The sequence below is a fragment of the Arvicola amphibius genome, chromosome 1, assembly GCF_903992535.2.
Source record: "Arvicola amphibius chromosome 1, mArvAmp1.2, whole genome shotgun sequence".
Lineage (NCBI taxonomy): Eukaryota > Metazoa > Chordata > Mammalia > Rodentia > Cricetidae > Arvicola > Arvicola amphibius.
In genome coordinates, this window is record NC_052047.1 from 199,290,058 (window position 1) to 199,307,978 (window position 17,921).

Below are 17,921 nucleotides of genomic sequence, written 5' to 3' on the forward strand. Positions count from 1 at the left end.
TTGGCATTCATACCGTCCAAGATAGTAGCCTTTGTAGAGAAGGTCACAGACAAGCTACCTACCTGTCAGGGTATTTGTGAAGAGCCAGTGCCTGGAGGAACAGGGGCCTTCTCAGATAGGTCTTCAAGAACCATCAGCCACTGTAGTGACAGCTGAGCCCTGGACACCTGTGAACCCACAGGCACCTTCAGAGACAGGAGGGCAGGCAAGGGCAGAGATACTGACAAATTCATGAAAGCAGACCAAGAGACCCAAGAAAGAAGGAAAAGGCCAGGTGGCACCACTTGGGTTTAATTAGGTGGGGGAGGGAGGCTTGAAGCCTGAGAGCAGAGACACCTGGGGAGTGAAAGCTGTAGGCCAGGGGCAAAGGTTGAGCAAAACAAGTCATCTGGGACCCCTGATGGGAGCAATCCCTGGGGGAACTTGTGAAGAAGCAGGATGGGGAGGCAGAGAGGGGGTTATGGCAGATGAAGGGTAGAAATAGAAGCTGGGAGGGAGGAAAGAGGGGGGCATAGCAGGTGCTGACAGAGGTCTCAAGGCCTAGGAAAGACTGAAGGGATGGGCCTGGTGGACGGATGTAATATGGGGGTAAATGCCAAGCCAGGGGGGATGATAGAGATTGGACCCAGCCTAATGAGTCTTTCTCTTCCTCAAGATCAGTGGTTCTTAACTTTCCTAACGCTGCAACCCTTTAATACAGTTCCTCATGTTGTGGTGTTGCCCAACCATAAAATTATTTTTGTTACTACCTCATAACTGTAATTTTGCTCCTGTTGTGAACCATAATGTAGATATCTGATATGTAGGGTATCTGATATGTGACCCCCGTGAAAGGGTTGTTTGACATCAAGGGGTCGCAACCAGCAGGTTGAGAACCGGTGTTTTATATTTTATTTGCCTTAAGCATTTTTGGATAACCTTGGGACTCTGTGAAGATCAAATTAGATTTTCTCTTTTCTCATTTCTTTATTTTGCAAATGTTAGACTCACAGAAGAATGAGAGTAGGAAAACCTTTTGTCCTCATGAATTCTTTTCACCATGATTGCAAAGGGAGGACATTTTGGTTTTTTTTTTTGTTTGAGTTCCACATTCATTTTTAGAGCCATTTGAATTATCAATTGCATATACAGCAACAGTTTTCACTGGTGGATACTCTGACACATCCTGTTTCTAAGAACAAGGTCATTGTATTACATAAATATGAACATACCAAGGGAAATTTTCATTCATTTCACTTATTAAGTAGTTCATATTCAATTTTCAGCTACCCACCAAAACTCTATTACCCACTTCAAATCCAAAATTCAGAGATATCTGCATAATGCATTTATGTATGCCTCTGTGGCCTATTTTAGTTTGGAACACTTTATTGAATATTTATTGTTTGCCTCCCCTCACAGACTTTCTTGAAGATGGGATCCACCTTATTCTGGTTTTGTTGTAATTTGAAATTTTTCTTTTGATACATTAAAATTAAATATCTCTGGTTAAAAAAAATACCTAGGAGATACTGTCTTTTCAGAGGAAAGCTACATCTCAGCTTATCTATGAGTGCATGAATCTTGTTTGTTTTTAAAATTTACACGCTTGTCTTGGTGTCAATTTACAAATTATTTTGGTTCTAAGCAGATAGTTAAAACAGTTAATAGTTGCCCAGTCACATACTGGTCATTGAATTTGATGCAAGGAAAGGAAAACAATATGGTAAAGAAAGTAAATTGTAGAAAGTTGCTGCCCAACACATAGGAAAATGCAGAAGAAATTCCTGTCCTGTGTAGAAGGAAGCGGCGGGGCCCGCCACCCGGCTGCCGGCTAGCTTTACACCTGAAATAATTACACGGAAACTGTATTCTTTTAAAAAACTGCCTGGCCCATAGTTTCAGCCTCTTATTGGCTAATTCTCACATCTTCCTTTAACCCATATTTAGTAATCTGTGTAGCACCACGAGGTGTGGCTTACCAGGAGAGATCTTAACCTGCGTCCATCTCAGAGAGGAGAAGCATGGAGACTCCCTATGGCAACTGCCTGAAGCGTCTCCCCACTGCCTGCTACCCCTTTTCCCACAATTCTGTTCTGTCTACTCCGCCTACCTAATTTTCTGTCTCTTAAAGGGCCAAGGCAGTATCTTTATTAAAAATGAAAGTAACACATAGACACTCCTCCATCAGTCCTGGAGTCCATGGGGTGTTTATCTGAGAACCCTGGAGGAGCAGGACTCTGCACTATGGTCCTCCCATAAGAAGAGCATCAGCACATGCCTTTATGAACAACATGACACATAGCATTCCGTGCCTTGGTCAGAGGAGCCATGTCCTGAATACCACATGATAACAAAGAAGCCCAACTTCTGCATTTGCTGTCCTTTTTCTTGCTTGCGCATTTTGAGTTGGAGATGTTAGATAGCCCAGGCTGTCCTCTATCTCCAAAGTACTAAGATGGCAACCAGTGCCACCACACCATGCTGGACTCTAGATTCTTGGCCACATGTGAGTTTCTTACTTCTGTACTACAGTGGGGTAGTTTATCTGATTATGCATTATATACAGAACATACGTCTATACTTCTGAAGCCAGATATTATACACATTACACACAGAATATGGATGTATGTTATATAGTATATATTTACAGCCAGATAATAGTGAAATTGCCTAGAAATTGGTCAAAAGATCTACTTTATTTAATTCTGAAACTAATATTTGGATATATAAAAAAGAAAATCCTGAAACAATTCAAAAGGGTATCAGGAAAGTTAATGTCTTCATACAAAGGGCTAGCCATTTTCTCAAGAAATCCCTCTACCAGTTTCTTCTATTCTTCTAGGAGTGTTCTAGCTGGTAAAATCCTAGGTTCACTGTCAATACACTTTTCTGTGGCCTTTTCCCTTCCCCTTATCAATGTATACTAAATATTTTGAGTAATCTCTTGGTTTTTACTTGTTGCATAATATTCAAGCACTTGACTGGCTGTTTTCTCTAGCCACTTATCCTTGCCTCCTTTTCCTTCTCAAACATACATTTATTGAGTACTGGGGATGTAACATGTGACCTTTGAGCATGGTGGCAAAGGTGAACAGGAATCTCCTTCTGTTCAGAAGCGTCAGGGAGCAGGAAGTACAGACACACAGGCCTCTACTCAGCTAGAATAAGCGCTTAACCACAATAATGGGAAGACTAAAAAGCTGAGGACATATGCCTATCAAAGCTTGGTATCCCGGGACGTGGAGTCTGGACTGAGTATTTCTGCCTGTTGGCAGTTCACTCTGACAATGTTTTATACCAATCATTTGTCTTCTTGTGTGAATCCCCACAGCCTCTTAGTTTTAATCATTTAGACGGTGCTCTATTATAACAAAACAATTTTAAAACAGACTCTTATAGAGATCATAGAGATCTTAATAACTGTCATCTGTCCAACAAGTATTTTAATATGGACCCCACGGTAGGTGTTCATTTTAGAAATCCAAGGATGGAACTCAGACTCCCTTGCCAGGAATTTTCAGTGTCTTAGTTTGGATTTCTATTGCTGTGAAGAGACACCATGACCACGGCAATTCTTATAAAGAACAGACATTTAATTGGGGTTGGCTTATAGTTTCAGAGGTTTCGGAGTCCCAGGCGGCAGCTGTAGGCAAGCAGCAAATGCTATGAAGTCCCAAATGGTGGTAGCAGGCCATGTGGCGGCAGACAGTGGGCCCTGCGAGCAGCCAGTCCCAGGCAGAGAAGGCTGCCGGTCTTAGAGCGGTGGCCTGAGCAGTGGTGGCGGCCCATGTGGTAGCAGGAGCAGTGGCTGGTCCCCAAGTAGTGGCTGGTCCCAGGCAGGGAGACACATGGCGGGCAGGCAGAAGAGAGACATGGTGAAGTTGAATATTTATTCAGGGGAGTTATGAAGGGGGAAGGGGGAAGGGGAAAGGGAGAAGGGGGAAGGAGGAAGAGAGAGAGGGAGAGAGAGAGAGAGAGAGAGAGAGAGGGAGGAGGGAGGGAGGAGGGAGGGAGGGAGGGAGGGAGGGAGGGAGGGAGGGAGGGGAGGGAGGGAGAGGAGGGAGAAGCAGAGAAGTGGGGAGAGAGGCAGAAGTGAAGCTGCCTCTCCGAGAGGAAGATGGAAAAGAGAGTGAGCTCAGGCTGGAAGCTGATGATCAGCCTGCCTCAGCGGATGGGGAGGGAATGGGCGTGGCTTGTCTCTTAAAGGGACAGGGACCAAAACCATAACAATCACTTTGGTGGGACATGGTGGCTTGCAGGCAGACGTGGTGCTAGAGAAGGAGCTGAAGAGTCCTACACCTTGGTTTTCAGGCAGCAGGAAGTCATCCCTGTCTCACACTGGGCATAGCTTCAGCATATGAGAACTCAGACCTCAAAACCACCCCACAGTGACATGCTTCCTCCAACAAGGCCACACCCACACCAACAAGGCCACCCCTCCTAATAGTGCTACTCCCTATGGGCTAAGCGTTCAAACACATAATTTATGGGGTCATTCCTATTCAAATCACTACAGTGAGCTTCAGAAGAATCATATTAAATGCAAATAAGCGTATAAGATTTGATGTTGCTAGAGATGAATGAAGTGTGGGATTCTAAATGTTAGGTGAATCCAGGTGTCTCTCGTGGCTGAGAAAACTTCAATTTCCAGGGTTAGGTAGATAGCTCAGTTGGTAATGTGTTTGTCACACAAGCATGAGTTCAATTCCCAGTCACCAAGTAGAAAACCTGCGTGCAAGACCTGTATCTATAATCCCAACTGTTGTAGAATATTACTTTAAGATGTGTTACATTTATTTATGCTGTGGAACATTAGTTTAATGATATAAAGTATTTAGGTGGGAGCTTTCCTTCAGTCCCACCTCTCTCTTCAGACCCCTCCCCAGAGAAAGCCTGCCAAGTGTCGGCTCCTGCCCTTGAGATGCTCAAGACCATGCCTATATGGTACTTCAGACCGACCCATAGACCTGCCATGTGATTTCTCTCCTGCTTTCTTCCCCCTAGTTTTTATTAATTTAACTGAATTTGGCTTATTGCATCAGCAGAGAAACCAGGGATTTTCAAAATACTTATCACAAAGATGTGCTGCATTTTCTTATGCTGTGTTTGTTTAAATCTGTGACGCTGTGTTACTTTGCCTGTCTAAAACACCTGATTTGTCTAATAAAGAGCTGAATGGCCAATAGCAAGGAAGGAGAAAGGATAGGTGGGGTTGGCGGGCAGAGAGGATAAAAAGGAGGATAAATCTGGAAGGAGAAGATCAAGAAGCAAGCAAAGAAGAAGGATATGAGGAGATCAGGGACCAGTCACCCAGCTAGACAACCAGCAACAGATGCGAAAGATAGACAGGATAATTTAAGAAATGCTGGCTAGAAATAAGTCAAGCTAAGGCTGGGCATTTGTAAGTAAGAGAAAATCTCCAGTGTGATTTATCTGGGAGCTGCATGACATGCTCCCAAAGAATAGAAAGCCAAGAGAGTCAGAGTGAACAATACCTACACCCATCACTGAGGCAGCAGAGACAGGAATAGCTCCGAGGCAGGCCAGTCAACTGGTGTAGCTGAGCTGGTGAGCTCCAGGATGACTGGGAGACCATGTCTCAAAATATAAGGTGGAAGGGAACTGGAGGAGACTCCTAATTTCAACCTCTGGTCTTGACCCATTCACATATGGGTACATATATGGCTGGGGACACGAGAGAGAGAGGAGAGAGAAGAGAGGAGAGAGAGAGAGAGAGAGAGAGAGAGAAGAGAGAGAGAGAGAGAGGAGAGAGAGAGAGACAGAGAGACAGAGAGACAGAGAGACAGAGACAGATTAGTTTTATACAAGATTATTCTGTGAACTTACCCATGATATTAAATTTGCTCTATTTCCTCTTAATTCAAAGGAAAGACAAAAGCTCATAGGGACTATCTGCCACTATTTGAGGCCCATAATCCCAGAGTGAGTCACAGTACTCAAATCAGCATTTTCAAGGCCAAAACGATGGCCCCAGGACATTCCCAGTGAACCCTCACCGCAGCCTCTCTCTTGGCTTCAGAATACAGTGACTTCTTAAGGCTACTTTATGGGACTGAAGACTCTGAAACTATCATTGAAGTACAGACTCTCAGGAGCATAATTGTAGTTCATCTTGATGCTGTGTTTTACTTCAAATTAGGAAAGTTAAATGGCATTTGCACACTTGTGTGCAGTTATACTCTCTCTGTATGTGTAAGAGGCCAGAGGACACTGGGTGTCCTGCTCCATCACTTTAAAGTTCATTCCCTGGAGACAGGCTTCTCACTGAACACAGAGTGTGGCTAGCAGCCAGCCAGCTCCAGCAATCCTTCTGCCCCCGCCCACCCCACCAGCCTGAGCCTGTGTGTGCCCGTACTTACACAGCACCCACCGGGGATTTGAACTCAAATCCTCATGCTTGTGCATCAAGCACATTTTCCTACTGAGCCATCTCCCCACCTCCTAAAATGTCATTTGACACTTACCTGAAATTAGAAAAGTGCTTCATTTTGGAAGGTCTCCTTGTCAAGTTTCAGACCACATTGTTTTCAAAATTAAAATAATTTAAATAAAGTTGAATGTTTAAATTATTAAAATAATTTAAATAAAGTTTATTCAGAAATAAAATAAAATGTGATGGGTTGTCTCCATCAGAAAGGTGGGCTGCATCTTCCATGTCTTGTGCCTCGTTTGCTGTACATATCTTCACAAGTGCACCATGGTCTTCAAGTGTTCCCAGCAGACGATCGTGATACATATCATATAGCATTAAGCGCATGGCTTTGTAATGCATCACAGATTAAAACATTTTACAGCTTTTAAATCATGGAAGATGTTTAATAGTGGTACATTAATAAACATTTTCAATGTAAACAAAAAAAGCACTAAATGACACTATGAGATTTGCTAGCTGCTCATGAAGCAAATTATCTCTATTAAAGAGGTGCCTTCCAGTAGGGTTCCCCAGAATATAACCTTAATTAACCCAAATCCGATAATCATTTTTACCTGAGTTGAGGCCATTGTTTCTCCATCCATCTCCCAGGAACACAAGGCCTCCTTCCTAACTGGGAAGGCATAAACTGGACACAAGCCCACTCTGCTCTCTTAATGTTATCTTGAGCAGTTTTTCTGAAAGAGACTGCAACTACAGGTCCTACTGGAAGTTTCTGAGGGCCGACACTCTAGTCTAACCCCCCTCGTTCGGTTTCTATGAGAGATGACCAAAGCCCTCATCTAAGGGTTAACCTAACTGACGTAAAACACAGAGGTCTGAGTATGTGCACACTGCTAATGTCAATGCCATTACTGTGATGAAGATGAAGATACTCTCCCATCAGATATGGCTTTAATCCCCTGCACGACAACCATTTCTTCTGGCGAGACAGAGACTTAGTTTTATATTTCTACTGAAAGAGATTCCAACTCAGTTTTAACGTTTTATTTATTGATTTGCATGGATGTGGGTATGCACACCACAGCACACGTGTGAAGGCCAGAGGACAACTTGCAGGAGCCAGGCTCTCTCCTTCTACTTGTACACTCTGAAGACTGAACTTGGGTCACCAGGCTTGGTGGCAAGTGCCTACTGAGCCATCTCTCTGACTCCCAACTCAATTTTGATCATGGAAAGGATAGGAGTTCTGTTATGAACAGGTTGCTTGACAAAGTAAGAGCGACCACCACCACGTCAGGAAATGGCTACTAAGCCAGTCTCCCACCTACACTTTCCAGCTGGCTCTAACATTCGGAGTAGTGTAGTTTGGACTTAGGTAAATATACGCAATACATTTTCTTACCACGCTGAATGTGGCCTGTACCCTGTTCTCGTTCCTATGCTACCATCTCTGAGTTCACTTGTGACTTTTTAAAGGCTGGGGGAGGGCCTGGGAATTCAAACTATTGAGTTCCTAGATGCTGCTGGAGGACAGGGCTGTGAGCACCAGTGACTCATGCCAGCCATATTTACTCATCTGGTGGATCCAAAAGTAGGGTAGTATTTTAAATAGCTAATGTGTAAAATCTGAAAAATCTACAAAAATTATTAAATGGAGAAATGGCTCAGCTCTTAAGTGTAGGACCTGAGTTCCAGCACCTACGTCAGGAGGCTCACAACAACCTGCAATTCCATCCCCAAGGTATCTAATACCTCCAAACCTGTGCCCGGGAGCTGAGCAGTCTCAGGAAAGGGCTTCCTTTCCGGGGTGTCATCTGCACTCACCCAGCACCTGACTTGTCATACATCCTAACGCCATGGCCCTAGTGTGTGGGTGCAGTACTGTACTGCTGCTCACAGCACCGTGGGGACACTTGCTGGGTGAGTCTGCAGCCTCCTGCTCTCCCAGTTAATGAGGGTACAGCAGAATTCAAGTGGCTTTACAGCAGCTATAATATTTGCTATGTTCATTTCTTTAAAAAAATTCACCAACTTTGGTATTAATGGTATTATTCAGACATTGTCTTGAATTTGACCACCACACAGTAGAGTTGAAAGCACCTAAGAAATTTACAATCTGGTTTTTTTTTTTTTTTTTTTTGCCTTGAATTCTGGCATATGGCGGGACTACCAAGAGATAAAACCATTAGACATTCAAGCATGAAACTTTAGTGTATAAGAAATATAAGAACATGGAGCACTTTGAGTTCAAATAGTTAATTGTAAGCAAGTGTATATCCACAAAAAGAAAGAAGTGTGAACATGTGTTATGCAAGACTCTTTGAGGAAAGCATAAAATGTGAGGCTTTTGGATCACAAACCCATCTGAATATATTATTTCTGAGACAGGAACTGAGTCAAAAACTACCCTGAAAAATGACCACTTCGTGCCACTGGCTTTCAGCTTCCAAAGTGCCCTCAAATGCCTTTGTCTCTGCAGACTGAGAGTTAAGACTAGGCTAGAGCTGGCTAGCATGGAAACAGACTAGAGAAAACACCATCAAAGAGAAGGGGCAGGTTAAAGACTGTGCAAACACTAAGAACCACTAGAGTAAGAAGGTATGCCTCTTTGTAGAGACAGCTCTTGTTCTATAGGAACCCAAGTGACACCTAGGAATACACGGGATCCATATCCCGGAATCCAGAGCCACACAAGTGCTGAATGCACCGCAATCTACATGTTCAGACACACATCTCTCTCAGATGGAACCTCAGATGGACTTGTATGCTTTTAAATGGTCATGATGACAGCCGTGGGCACGTGTGGCCTCAGCTATCAGTCGACGATGAGTGGTTAGAAAAACCATGTTTTTGCCAATCCAACTTACTTTTCCTTGACTACAATTTCCTCTGGAACCTTGGGTCTTCTTTGCCTGGGCTGTGAAGAATAAATGAAGTGACCCAGAGAGAGCTCTTGCCATGGCCTCGGCCTGAATGCCAGCACTCACAGGGCAGTCCCAGCTCTCCGGGAGTGTCTCAGGGCAGAGTGCATGTATCTCCAAATGTGCTGAAAAAAGCTCATTCTTAAGTTCTTAGAAACTTCCCTGGGGCTGGGAAGATTGCTCAAGGATAAAGGGATTGCTGTGAGAGCCTCATAGCTGAGTCTGATCCCCAATTTCTGTGTAAAAGCTGGGTACAGTAGTACAAGTCTCTGTAATATCAACATGCCCCTGTGGAGAGACGGGAATGACCTATGTATGTTCTCTACACACACACACACACACACACACACACAGAGAGAGAGAGAGAGAGGAGAGGAGAGAGAGGAGAGAGAGAGAGTGAGAGAACGAGAGAGAGAGAAGAGAGAGAGAGAAAGGTACTTGTATTTGACTTTCTACATAACTGCTCAAAACCCACATTCCCTGAAGATAATTCTAGAGGCCCTATTGAACACAACCTGTCTCATTATCAAGAGACACATGAAGAAGCCTTTAGAATGCATGTAGGGACAGCTTATGTACAATAAGAATTCTGAATACTGGATTAAGTTTAAACACTTTAATCAACTATAACAAATCAATTGTCATATATAAAAATTCTGACTCATGCATCAGATTACATAAATTATACAACCGTCACATTTATACCATGTTTATATACTTTGTACCTGCAAAAATGTGTATATGAATCACTAAGCATTTACTTAAGAAGGTAGGGGTAATACTCTTCAATTAAAATAATGCTTACATCATTCAAACACTTGCTAAGAACATACCTTTCTAGATCTGGCAGGCATTTTTATTCCCTCAAAATACATACATCCAGAAGCTCCAGATGTGCCATTAAGTACAGATTTTCTATTCCTTGTAAGGGTTGATTTTTTTTTTTTGACAGAGAAAAGTAAATGAAATAAAATGTCAACTTTAGTTAATGCTTGAAGAGCTTCTACACTCTTATTTAAATACATCAGGAAGCCCCTCGTATGCAGATTAATTAGTGAAGGTGCTACCTATTGCATATTAAATACTTCCAAGGACAGCATCTGGATTATTAAAGTTACAAATCTGTGAAAATGGGGGCTTTCAGTATGTGCTTGACAGGCCCTCTCCATACCACCGCAAGCTCCCAGTGTAGTCAGTCTTGCTCTCTGCTGAGCAGATCAAGTGACTGGGCATGCTCACACCTCACCCACACATGGCGAGTGACACCCTACTGCACCTTTAGGAAGGATGAGCACATAGACGGCAAGGAGTTTGGCCTGCTTTCCCAATCCAAGGTAAGCTGCTTTTATTTTTAGGGGAAATAAGCTATCCAGTAAAATTAAAAGCTTTAGTGTAACAGTTACTACAGATACTTACTGACGGCAAGTCTGCCTTATTTTTTGTTTTACGACTCCTTGTTCAAGAATAAGCACTCACATGGGGGTGGGGAGTAGGATGCAGCAGGAGTGGGGAGATGGTAACAGGGACACGAGAAAGCAGGCCTGTCACTAATGAGCTTATTTACTTAGGTTTCCACTCGTGAAACCCTTTTAAATACAAGGCGACATTTTCACTGCTGGAAAATTACAACTAGATCTTGATTTACTGCCAAAAGCAATACACATAGTTATGTATAATCTATGAATAATACTACGTTCATGGGAAGGAGGAAAAAACTGGGGTCAATGCAGACGACAGCAGCAAAGGCCAATGCTCCCAACACTCACCACTAATGGGTTACACGGCATCTTATGTACAAGTCTGAGCAAGGACCTCAGGTTTCAAGGGAAACAACACCGAAAGCCCAGCAGCCAGGTGATGTGCAATACTGTCAAGCATGAGCTTAGAACTGGGAAGAGACTGATCGTAAAATACTATTGTTGTAAAAAATAGTTTAATTATGTAACAGAGTATGTTAGCTTAAATCAGACTTGAGAGAGTGTTGATTCTGTGGATTTTAAAAAATCTTTCTGTCTGTAGAAGTGGTTTTGAGCATGTATTTTTAGGCTACAAGTAGAAATAAAATTTCCCTTAAAAAAATCTATTGGTGCATGCACTGTTTACTGAAACATACATTTTATTTCCACTACAAGTTAATACAAAATAAACCACTAGAAAGTTCCGCGGTGCCATCTGGAAAGTAACCAATCGCCTTCTCGGCTCACACTTACACTCAGGCACGGTCACACACTATGTTTCGTTTGTTTTACTTCTATGTTATGTTGACCGATGACAAAAACATGAAGTTCACTAGTGAATATAACATTTTACAGAGTGTAGATGGATACTTTTTATTTTGTCTTAGACTTTTGTTTTTTAATTTAGGGACAATAGTTGTGTCTCAGATAAACCTCACTGCCTATAAGCCTACCACTGGACAAGCTTCATCTCAAACTCTGAAGAGGGCACACCCGTTCAGCCTCGCCAGTCACTAAGGGCAGATAAGTCCATGGACGCGAGTTCTTATGAAGGCAAAAAACTGTGCCTTTGTAACTCACTTCTCAGTAAAAGGGACCCGCGGCATTTGAATCAAGCTTTCCAGAAGAGATTTATGTAAAACTTATTCCTAGGGTAAAACCAATGGACAGCTCAGGCTCACTCTGGAAAGGGACCATTTGGCTAGCGCATGTCATTGCACCTGCAGATATCTGTCACAGCACTGGGAACACAGATCTGGGTGACTTAAAAAGTTGAAGTCTCAGCAAATGCCATGATGAAAATATTCTAAGAATTTTAGGAATTTGGTAACATCTAATAAATGTTAATTTTAAATGGCACCATTTAAAAATCATATTTACCAAGACCTCACATGGGAAAATCAAATCTACCCTAGACTTTGACATTTATTATACAATCACTTTAATTATAAGTGGAAGGAAAATTGATTTTAAAAAGCCATTTTTCCTTCTCTATTTTAAATTCAGAAAAGTATCTAAGTTTGTATTTGGGAAATAATTCACTTCAAAACCCATGTTTTCTAGAAAACCACAGAAACTCAGAAAATACAGATAACAAGGGATTTTGTGACTAAAAATATGAAAATCAGCAAAACTATACTCTCTGCTGTCATTTAACTTTCGGTGAAGTCTTACTAGAGATAGTATCAGAAAATGCAGCTGACTACGGGGTTTGGAACGTTCTTGGCATCCGTCTCTGTGTGCAGGCAGTCCTTTACTCTCAGTTCAGAAAGACAGTCTGTTTCAGAGTGTTTAGAGCGGAAAGGCTGAAATACCGGCAGAAGATCAGATTCAATCAAGAAGTAAGAATCAATGAGATTCTTAACTCATTGCTTTCATTTTAAATTTGAGAATAATTTTCTACAAATACATAAAGCTAATCCACAGGAGAAACTGCCATTCTAGGCAGGTGGGCTTAACAAAGACCCCATAATTTGGTGACAATCTATTCCTCGAGGTGGCCGTAGGGTGCCCCTGCTGTGACGATGGTGAGGGCTGCTCTCAACACTCGCTGCCTGGTGAGTCTTTGGTCAGGGCTCAAAGGCAACACCTGTTCTACTACCGATGAACCTGAAACCAAGCCCTTCATCCTGGAACTTCTGTTGCCTTGGGGTAGTTATCAGGCGCCCCACCCTCAGCTCCTTTTCAGATGTGACTCTGCTGTTGTCTTTGCTCATGATCTACAGTAGAGCAGATTGTCCTAGCCCCTCTCCTGCTTACACGTCCATAAACTCAGATACCAGGAGAACACTGCTTCTGTGGAGAGAACAAAGAGCCCTAAACTTTGCCATTACTTAAAAAGACTTGACACATTTTTGGGCACAGGGCTTCGGGGTGGGGGTGGTGGTTAATGTTGGAGGCTGGAGTTGGATGTAGTGAATGAATCCCTTCAAACTCAGGGTTCAGAGAATTGGGAGTGGACTGAAGCAGCTTCTCCACTGAGGTGGAGCGGTCCTGGTAACAAGCAATCCTGGGTGTATACTGCAAAAGCACATTTTAAACTATGAGATTGGTATCCTAACCTCAGAGGCAACCATTTGTTTTTCAATGTCTTAAAAACACACGTGTATATGAGGTATATGCATGTACTGTATACACAGAGACACTTGAACACACATAGTCATATATAGGAGAAACTTGCTTTTTTTAGTAGTGTTTATAATGAGCAGTGTTCCTGACACTAACTGTGTCTAGACTGACTCCTAAGAATCCAGCAATAGTATCAGTTCTGCTTTATGGAATCTGTTCCTGAGGAATAACTCATGGGCTGTTGAAGATGGCTCTAGGCCTATGGCAGACAGGGGTCCAGAACCAGCACCCAAATGATGCCACAGAACTGCTCACTCACCATGGCATGGCCGTTTTCAGTGTCAGAGCTCAGAGCGCTTTATGCCCTCCAAAGGTCACTCTAGATAATACCTGTGAAATGTACAGGACCAACATTTCTTCCCAATGATGGAGGAGAGGAGGTGACACCCAACACTGTGGTCTCTTCCAATAACACACTCCCTTTCTTCCTTCCTGTTCTCTCTCACTCTCTCTTCTCAACTATCAATACTGTCCTGTGGGCTCCACTAGCTGTTGGAGAACTTGCCAGCTTTCCTGGATGGCTCGTAGGGCACTCGCAGGATGCTGGGCGTCTCCTCCATCACCCTGACAAGGAGGTTGTCAATGTAGTCCTCCAGCTCCCGGATGTGGGTGTCCTTCCTCCGAAGCAGTTCTTTGTGCTTCACCAGCTCCTGCAGCACCTCTTCGTAGGTCAGACTCCGGTACCCAGCCGTGGCGTCAAAAGGATTGTTGTCCTGGAATGAAATGCAGACTTCCTTTAGCAGGCAAGACCCAGTGACCGACATTAAGAGTTAGTCAGAATTTCATCTGGTTTTGCTGGGACTGATAAAGCTCCTCTCCAGCCATAGAAAGAAACCAGGGTGCCAGGTGCCAGCTATCCAGGCAGGAAGGAGGGCAGAGAGATGGAAAGTCCCAGTAAGGACTAAACCACAACACGAGTGCTGAGGGTGTGGCTCAGGGGCAGAGCACTTGCTTAACTTCCAGAAGGCCTAGGCTCCATCCCCAGCATGGGAGAGGAAATGGATGGAATATTCTTTATAATTTCAGACTATAAGTTAGCCAATTTAATGAAAGTAAGTTAAAACTAAACATCTGTAGGTATCTAACCAAGGAACTGCCAAGAAGTTATAGAAACTGCAATAGAGACATCACACATATAGATACTGTATTTATAGACACCACACATAGATACCACACATATAGACACTGTATTTATAGATACCACACATATAGACACTGTATTTATAGACACTACGATACCACACATATAGACACTGTATTTATAGACACTACACATATAGACACTGTACATATAGACATTACATACAGACATCACACATAGAGACACCACACATATAGACACTATATTTATAGACACTACACATATAGACACTGTATTTATAGACATTACATAGACATCACACAGAGACACCACACATATAGACACTGTACATATAGACATTACATACAGACACCACACAGATAGACCCTGTATTTATAGACACTACACATCCAGATGCTGTGCTCAAAGAAGCAGTCCACTAAATTCAGTTTCACACTTTTGTCTGTACTTTTTATTGATGATGGTTATGAGATACAGAAATACGAGTCTGATTCTCTAATTTGTTGAAAAATGATGAAGGCACCTGGAACTAAGCCAATGATCATGGTCCATGGGTATAACTTCTGTCTTAGCTGACCAGCAAGGTGAGCTTTTTCTCCCTGAGTAATGGATGTTCCGGTTCTCATAAACAGCACCCAGTTGTTTGATGCCCTGTTATCAGGAAGCTCAGAGCTCAGCTACAACCACATTACTACTTACAGCCAGGATAGCTGCACGCCCTCTCTTCCCACTTACTCACTTAGCTAACAATATTCTAGTGGCTAAAAAGGGGGGGAAACAAGCAAAAGCATAAATATAACCAAAAGAGGGTCTTGCTTTAACTTTTTTTATTCTTACAGTGTTGTGAGAACGAAGATGAGCCTACACTAACTACTCCCTGGATCCCAAGGCCCTGATTATGTAAATGTCTAGACACAAAGCAACACATTTATGCCTTGAAAACACAGTTCTGTCCCTCTAGTTTTCTTGTTCCTAAGGCAGGACTCAGAGAATCCGTCCCACGGAGGATGGCTGCAGCCTGGGGAGTCAGAACGACTTCTGTTCCCACAGGAAGTATGTCTCCACCATCTTCAGCATCCTCTTTGACTGTTACACATTTGGAACTTTTCAACTGAAGCCAAAGCCGGCTCTTCACCATATGCTCCAACCGCAAGACCCCAGTGGGAGTGAGCGTGACACCTTCTTCCTGGACGCGCACACTTTAGGCCGCAGTCTCTCACACACCCCAGGCCTTGGGCAGGGTGACGAGCACGGACACCAGCACACAGGCTCAGGTCCAGGGGCCTGCGCTGGCCAGAGAGGTGCGGCCAGAAAACAGGTGGGGTGGGGTGATGCCCACGGCACCATCCAGCCTGCGCAGCGTCACCCTTGAGGATTGATAGCATTTTCCTACAGGAAATGAGAAACCATTTAAGGTTTCTAAGCAGAAATGAATCACTTTTTAGCTTTTCTGCTATGATCTACTGTAAGCAGACATATCTTTGAGGCAATGTTCTAGAAAACTAACATGGTAACCGTGGGTAAGACAGTTTGAGTGAACAGAGGCTACTTCCAGAGCTACTGAAATACCGAAAACATGAATTTGGATGCTACAAAAGCCTTAACAGCCTCTATAAAACCATGATAAAATATGCCAATAACTTTTAACATTTAGTAAATGTTAACTTAAAATAGTACCATTAAAAAAATAATTACCAAGACCTCAAACAGGAAAATCCAATCCTTTACAAGATATTGAAGTTTATTATAAATTTATTTTAAACATAAGTCAATAAACATAATATTTAAGAAAAGTGAGCTTGAATTCTGAAATAAATACTTTAAACAACTCATTTTATTTTCCATTAGCAAATACAAAAAAACTGAAACTTCCTGAATTAAATTACTCATGTCCCAACATTTCAAATGTTGCTCTTAAATCCTGTAAGGATAATTCTGGAGCTAAGTGTTAGCTGTGACCTTCCCTCTTGGGTCAATTAAGCCTATAACATAGTATATTGGTACCAGATGTTTAGAGGTATATTACAAGTTTATTAATTATATTCTCATAAAATATACATTGTATTATGAATTTTTCTATAGTAAAGACAAGACAAATTATAGAGATATTTTTACTTTGTTAGAAATTACCTAACCTTTGTACTTTAGCACAAGTAATAACATATAAAAATGAGGCAGTAATCAGGCTGAGTCTCACACCCCTTATCTGATGAAGCATCTCCAACTCCCTTCAGCTCCAGAATTATTCTATCCATTCACTGATTTTTTTCCCTGAACTCCATTTTAAAATAATAAATTCCAACAACTGTGATTTTACTTTACTAACAAAATATTTACTGGAAAATCTGAGAATTATGGGATTATGAAATTAAACTGAACGAGCTATTTTACTTACAGGTGCCAGCTTTATGTTCCTGCTTTAATGAATTTAACATAGTGACATCCATTAAGACTCTCTAATTTTAATCAAATTACATATAAATACAATAATTTTTTCAAATTACAAGTGATAGCACACATTTAAAAATCATTCACGGGGGTGGGAGTGGGAAGGTGGAAGAAATGGGAGGAGGGGAAGGAGTGGGAATTGGAATTGGTATGTAAAATAAAAAAAGATTTTTTTCTTTTTTAAAAAAATTAGTAAAAATCATTCACATGTGGTGTGGGGGTTATATTTAATACTGAACCAATAATACTTGTTAATGTAGTTACTATTTTAACAGTTACCTTAAAATAAGGACGCTAAATGACATGCCAAAAAGATTCCATTATGACGTAAGTGGTCTAAATACTATGATAGGAATCATTTTAGTCTTGCAAGATTACCTACTATTTCAGAATACTGTTCAAGACTTTACAGTCAGAATGAACAATATACACACATATTCCTTATCTCCTCCACCCTGATCTACTTCCTAGAAATGAAGTTCTGCCCTTAGCAAAGTTCTCCTATCTCCTTTTCAGGAGGATTTTTACCCAAAATTCAGCATCAGGTTTCTGAACAGGAAAACATCTTAGAGACCTATGTACCATAAACTACACTCTGGGAAAGAATAAAAATAATTAATACAGCTCAGCCTTGGCTCCAGATTTTACTCAATATTTGAGAACCATGTAAATTTTCTTATTTTAGGTAAACAATTCTTAAATTGATATATTAACACACACATTTAGAACTTCAAAGGAAATAATAAAACGAATATTAACTAATATAAATAATGCTGAAAGGTTTTCTGGTTACAAAAAGTAGTTTGCTTAAAGAGGAATATTCTCAAACAAATACGAAAATTATTTTTCAAAGGTGTATTTACTCATATCTAGGAAAAACTGAAAACTGCAACCCTGCAACCCTGAAACCGGTAGAGGGAAAATGCAGCCTGCAATAGGACTGCCACGAATTCAGGATTTTGCCCCCACCCTTCATGAACAGCACA

At 41.9% G+C, this 17,921-nt stretch overlaps 1 protein-coding gene across 4 annotated transcripts in view; it reads right to left on the reverse strand.

Moving 5' to 3' along the window:
• Positions 1-10,160: 10,160 nt before the first annotated feature.
• Positions 10,161-17,921, reverse strand: part of Rab11fip2 (RAB11 family interacting protein 2) — a 38,969-nt gene continuing 31,208 nt past the window's right edge. The window contains exons 5-6 of one of the 4 annotated variants that reach the window (XM_038335149.1): positions 13,891-14,098; positions 10,162-13,277 (exon numbers count right to left, since the gene is read on the reverse strand). In XM_038335149.1, coding sequence (XP_038191077.1) covers positions 13,192-13,277; positions 13,891-14,098 — 294 coding nt within the window. In that variant the 3' untranslated portion in view covers positions 10,162-13,191. Of the gene's footprint in view, positions 14,099-17,921 lie in introns of all 4 variants that reach the window. The other 3 variants (XM_038335140.1, XM_038335126.1, XM_038335133.1) reach the window with 3 other exon arrangements.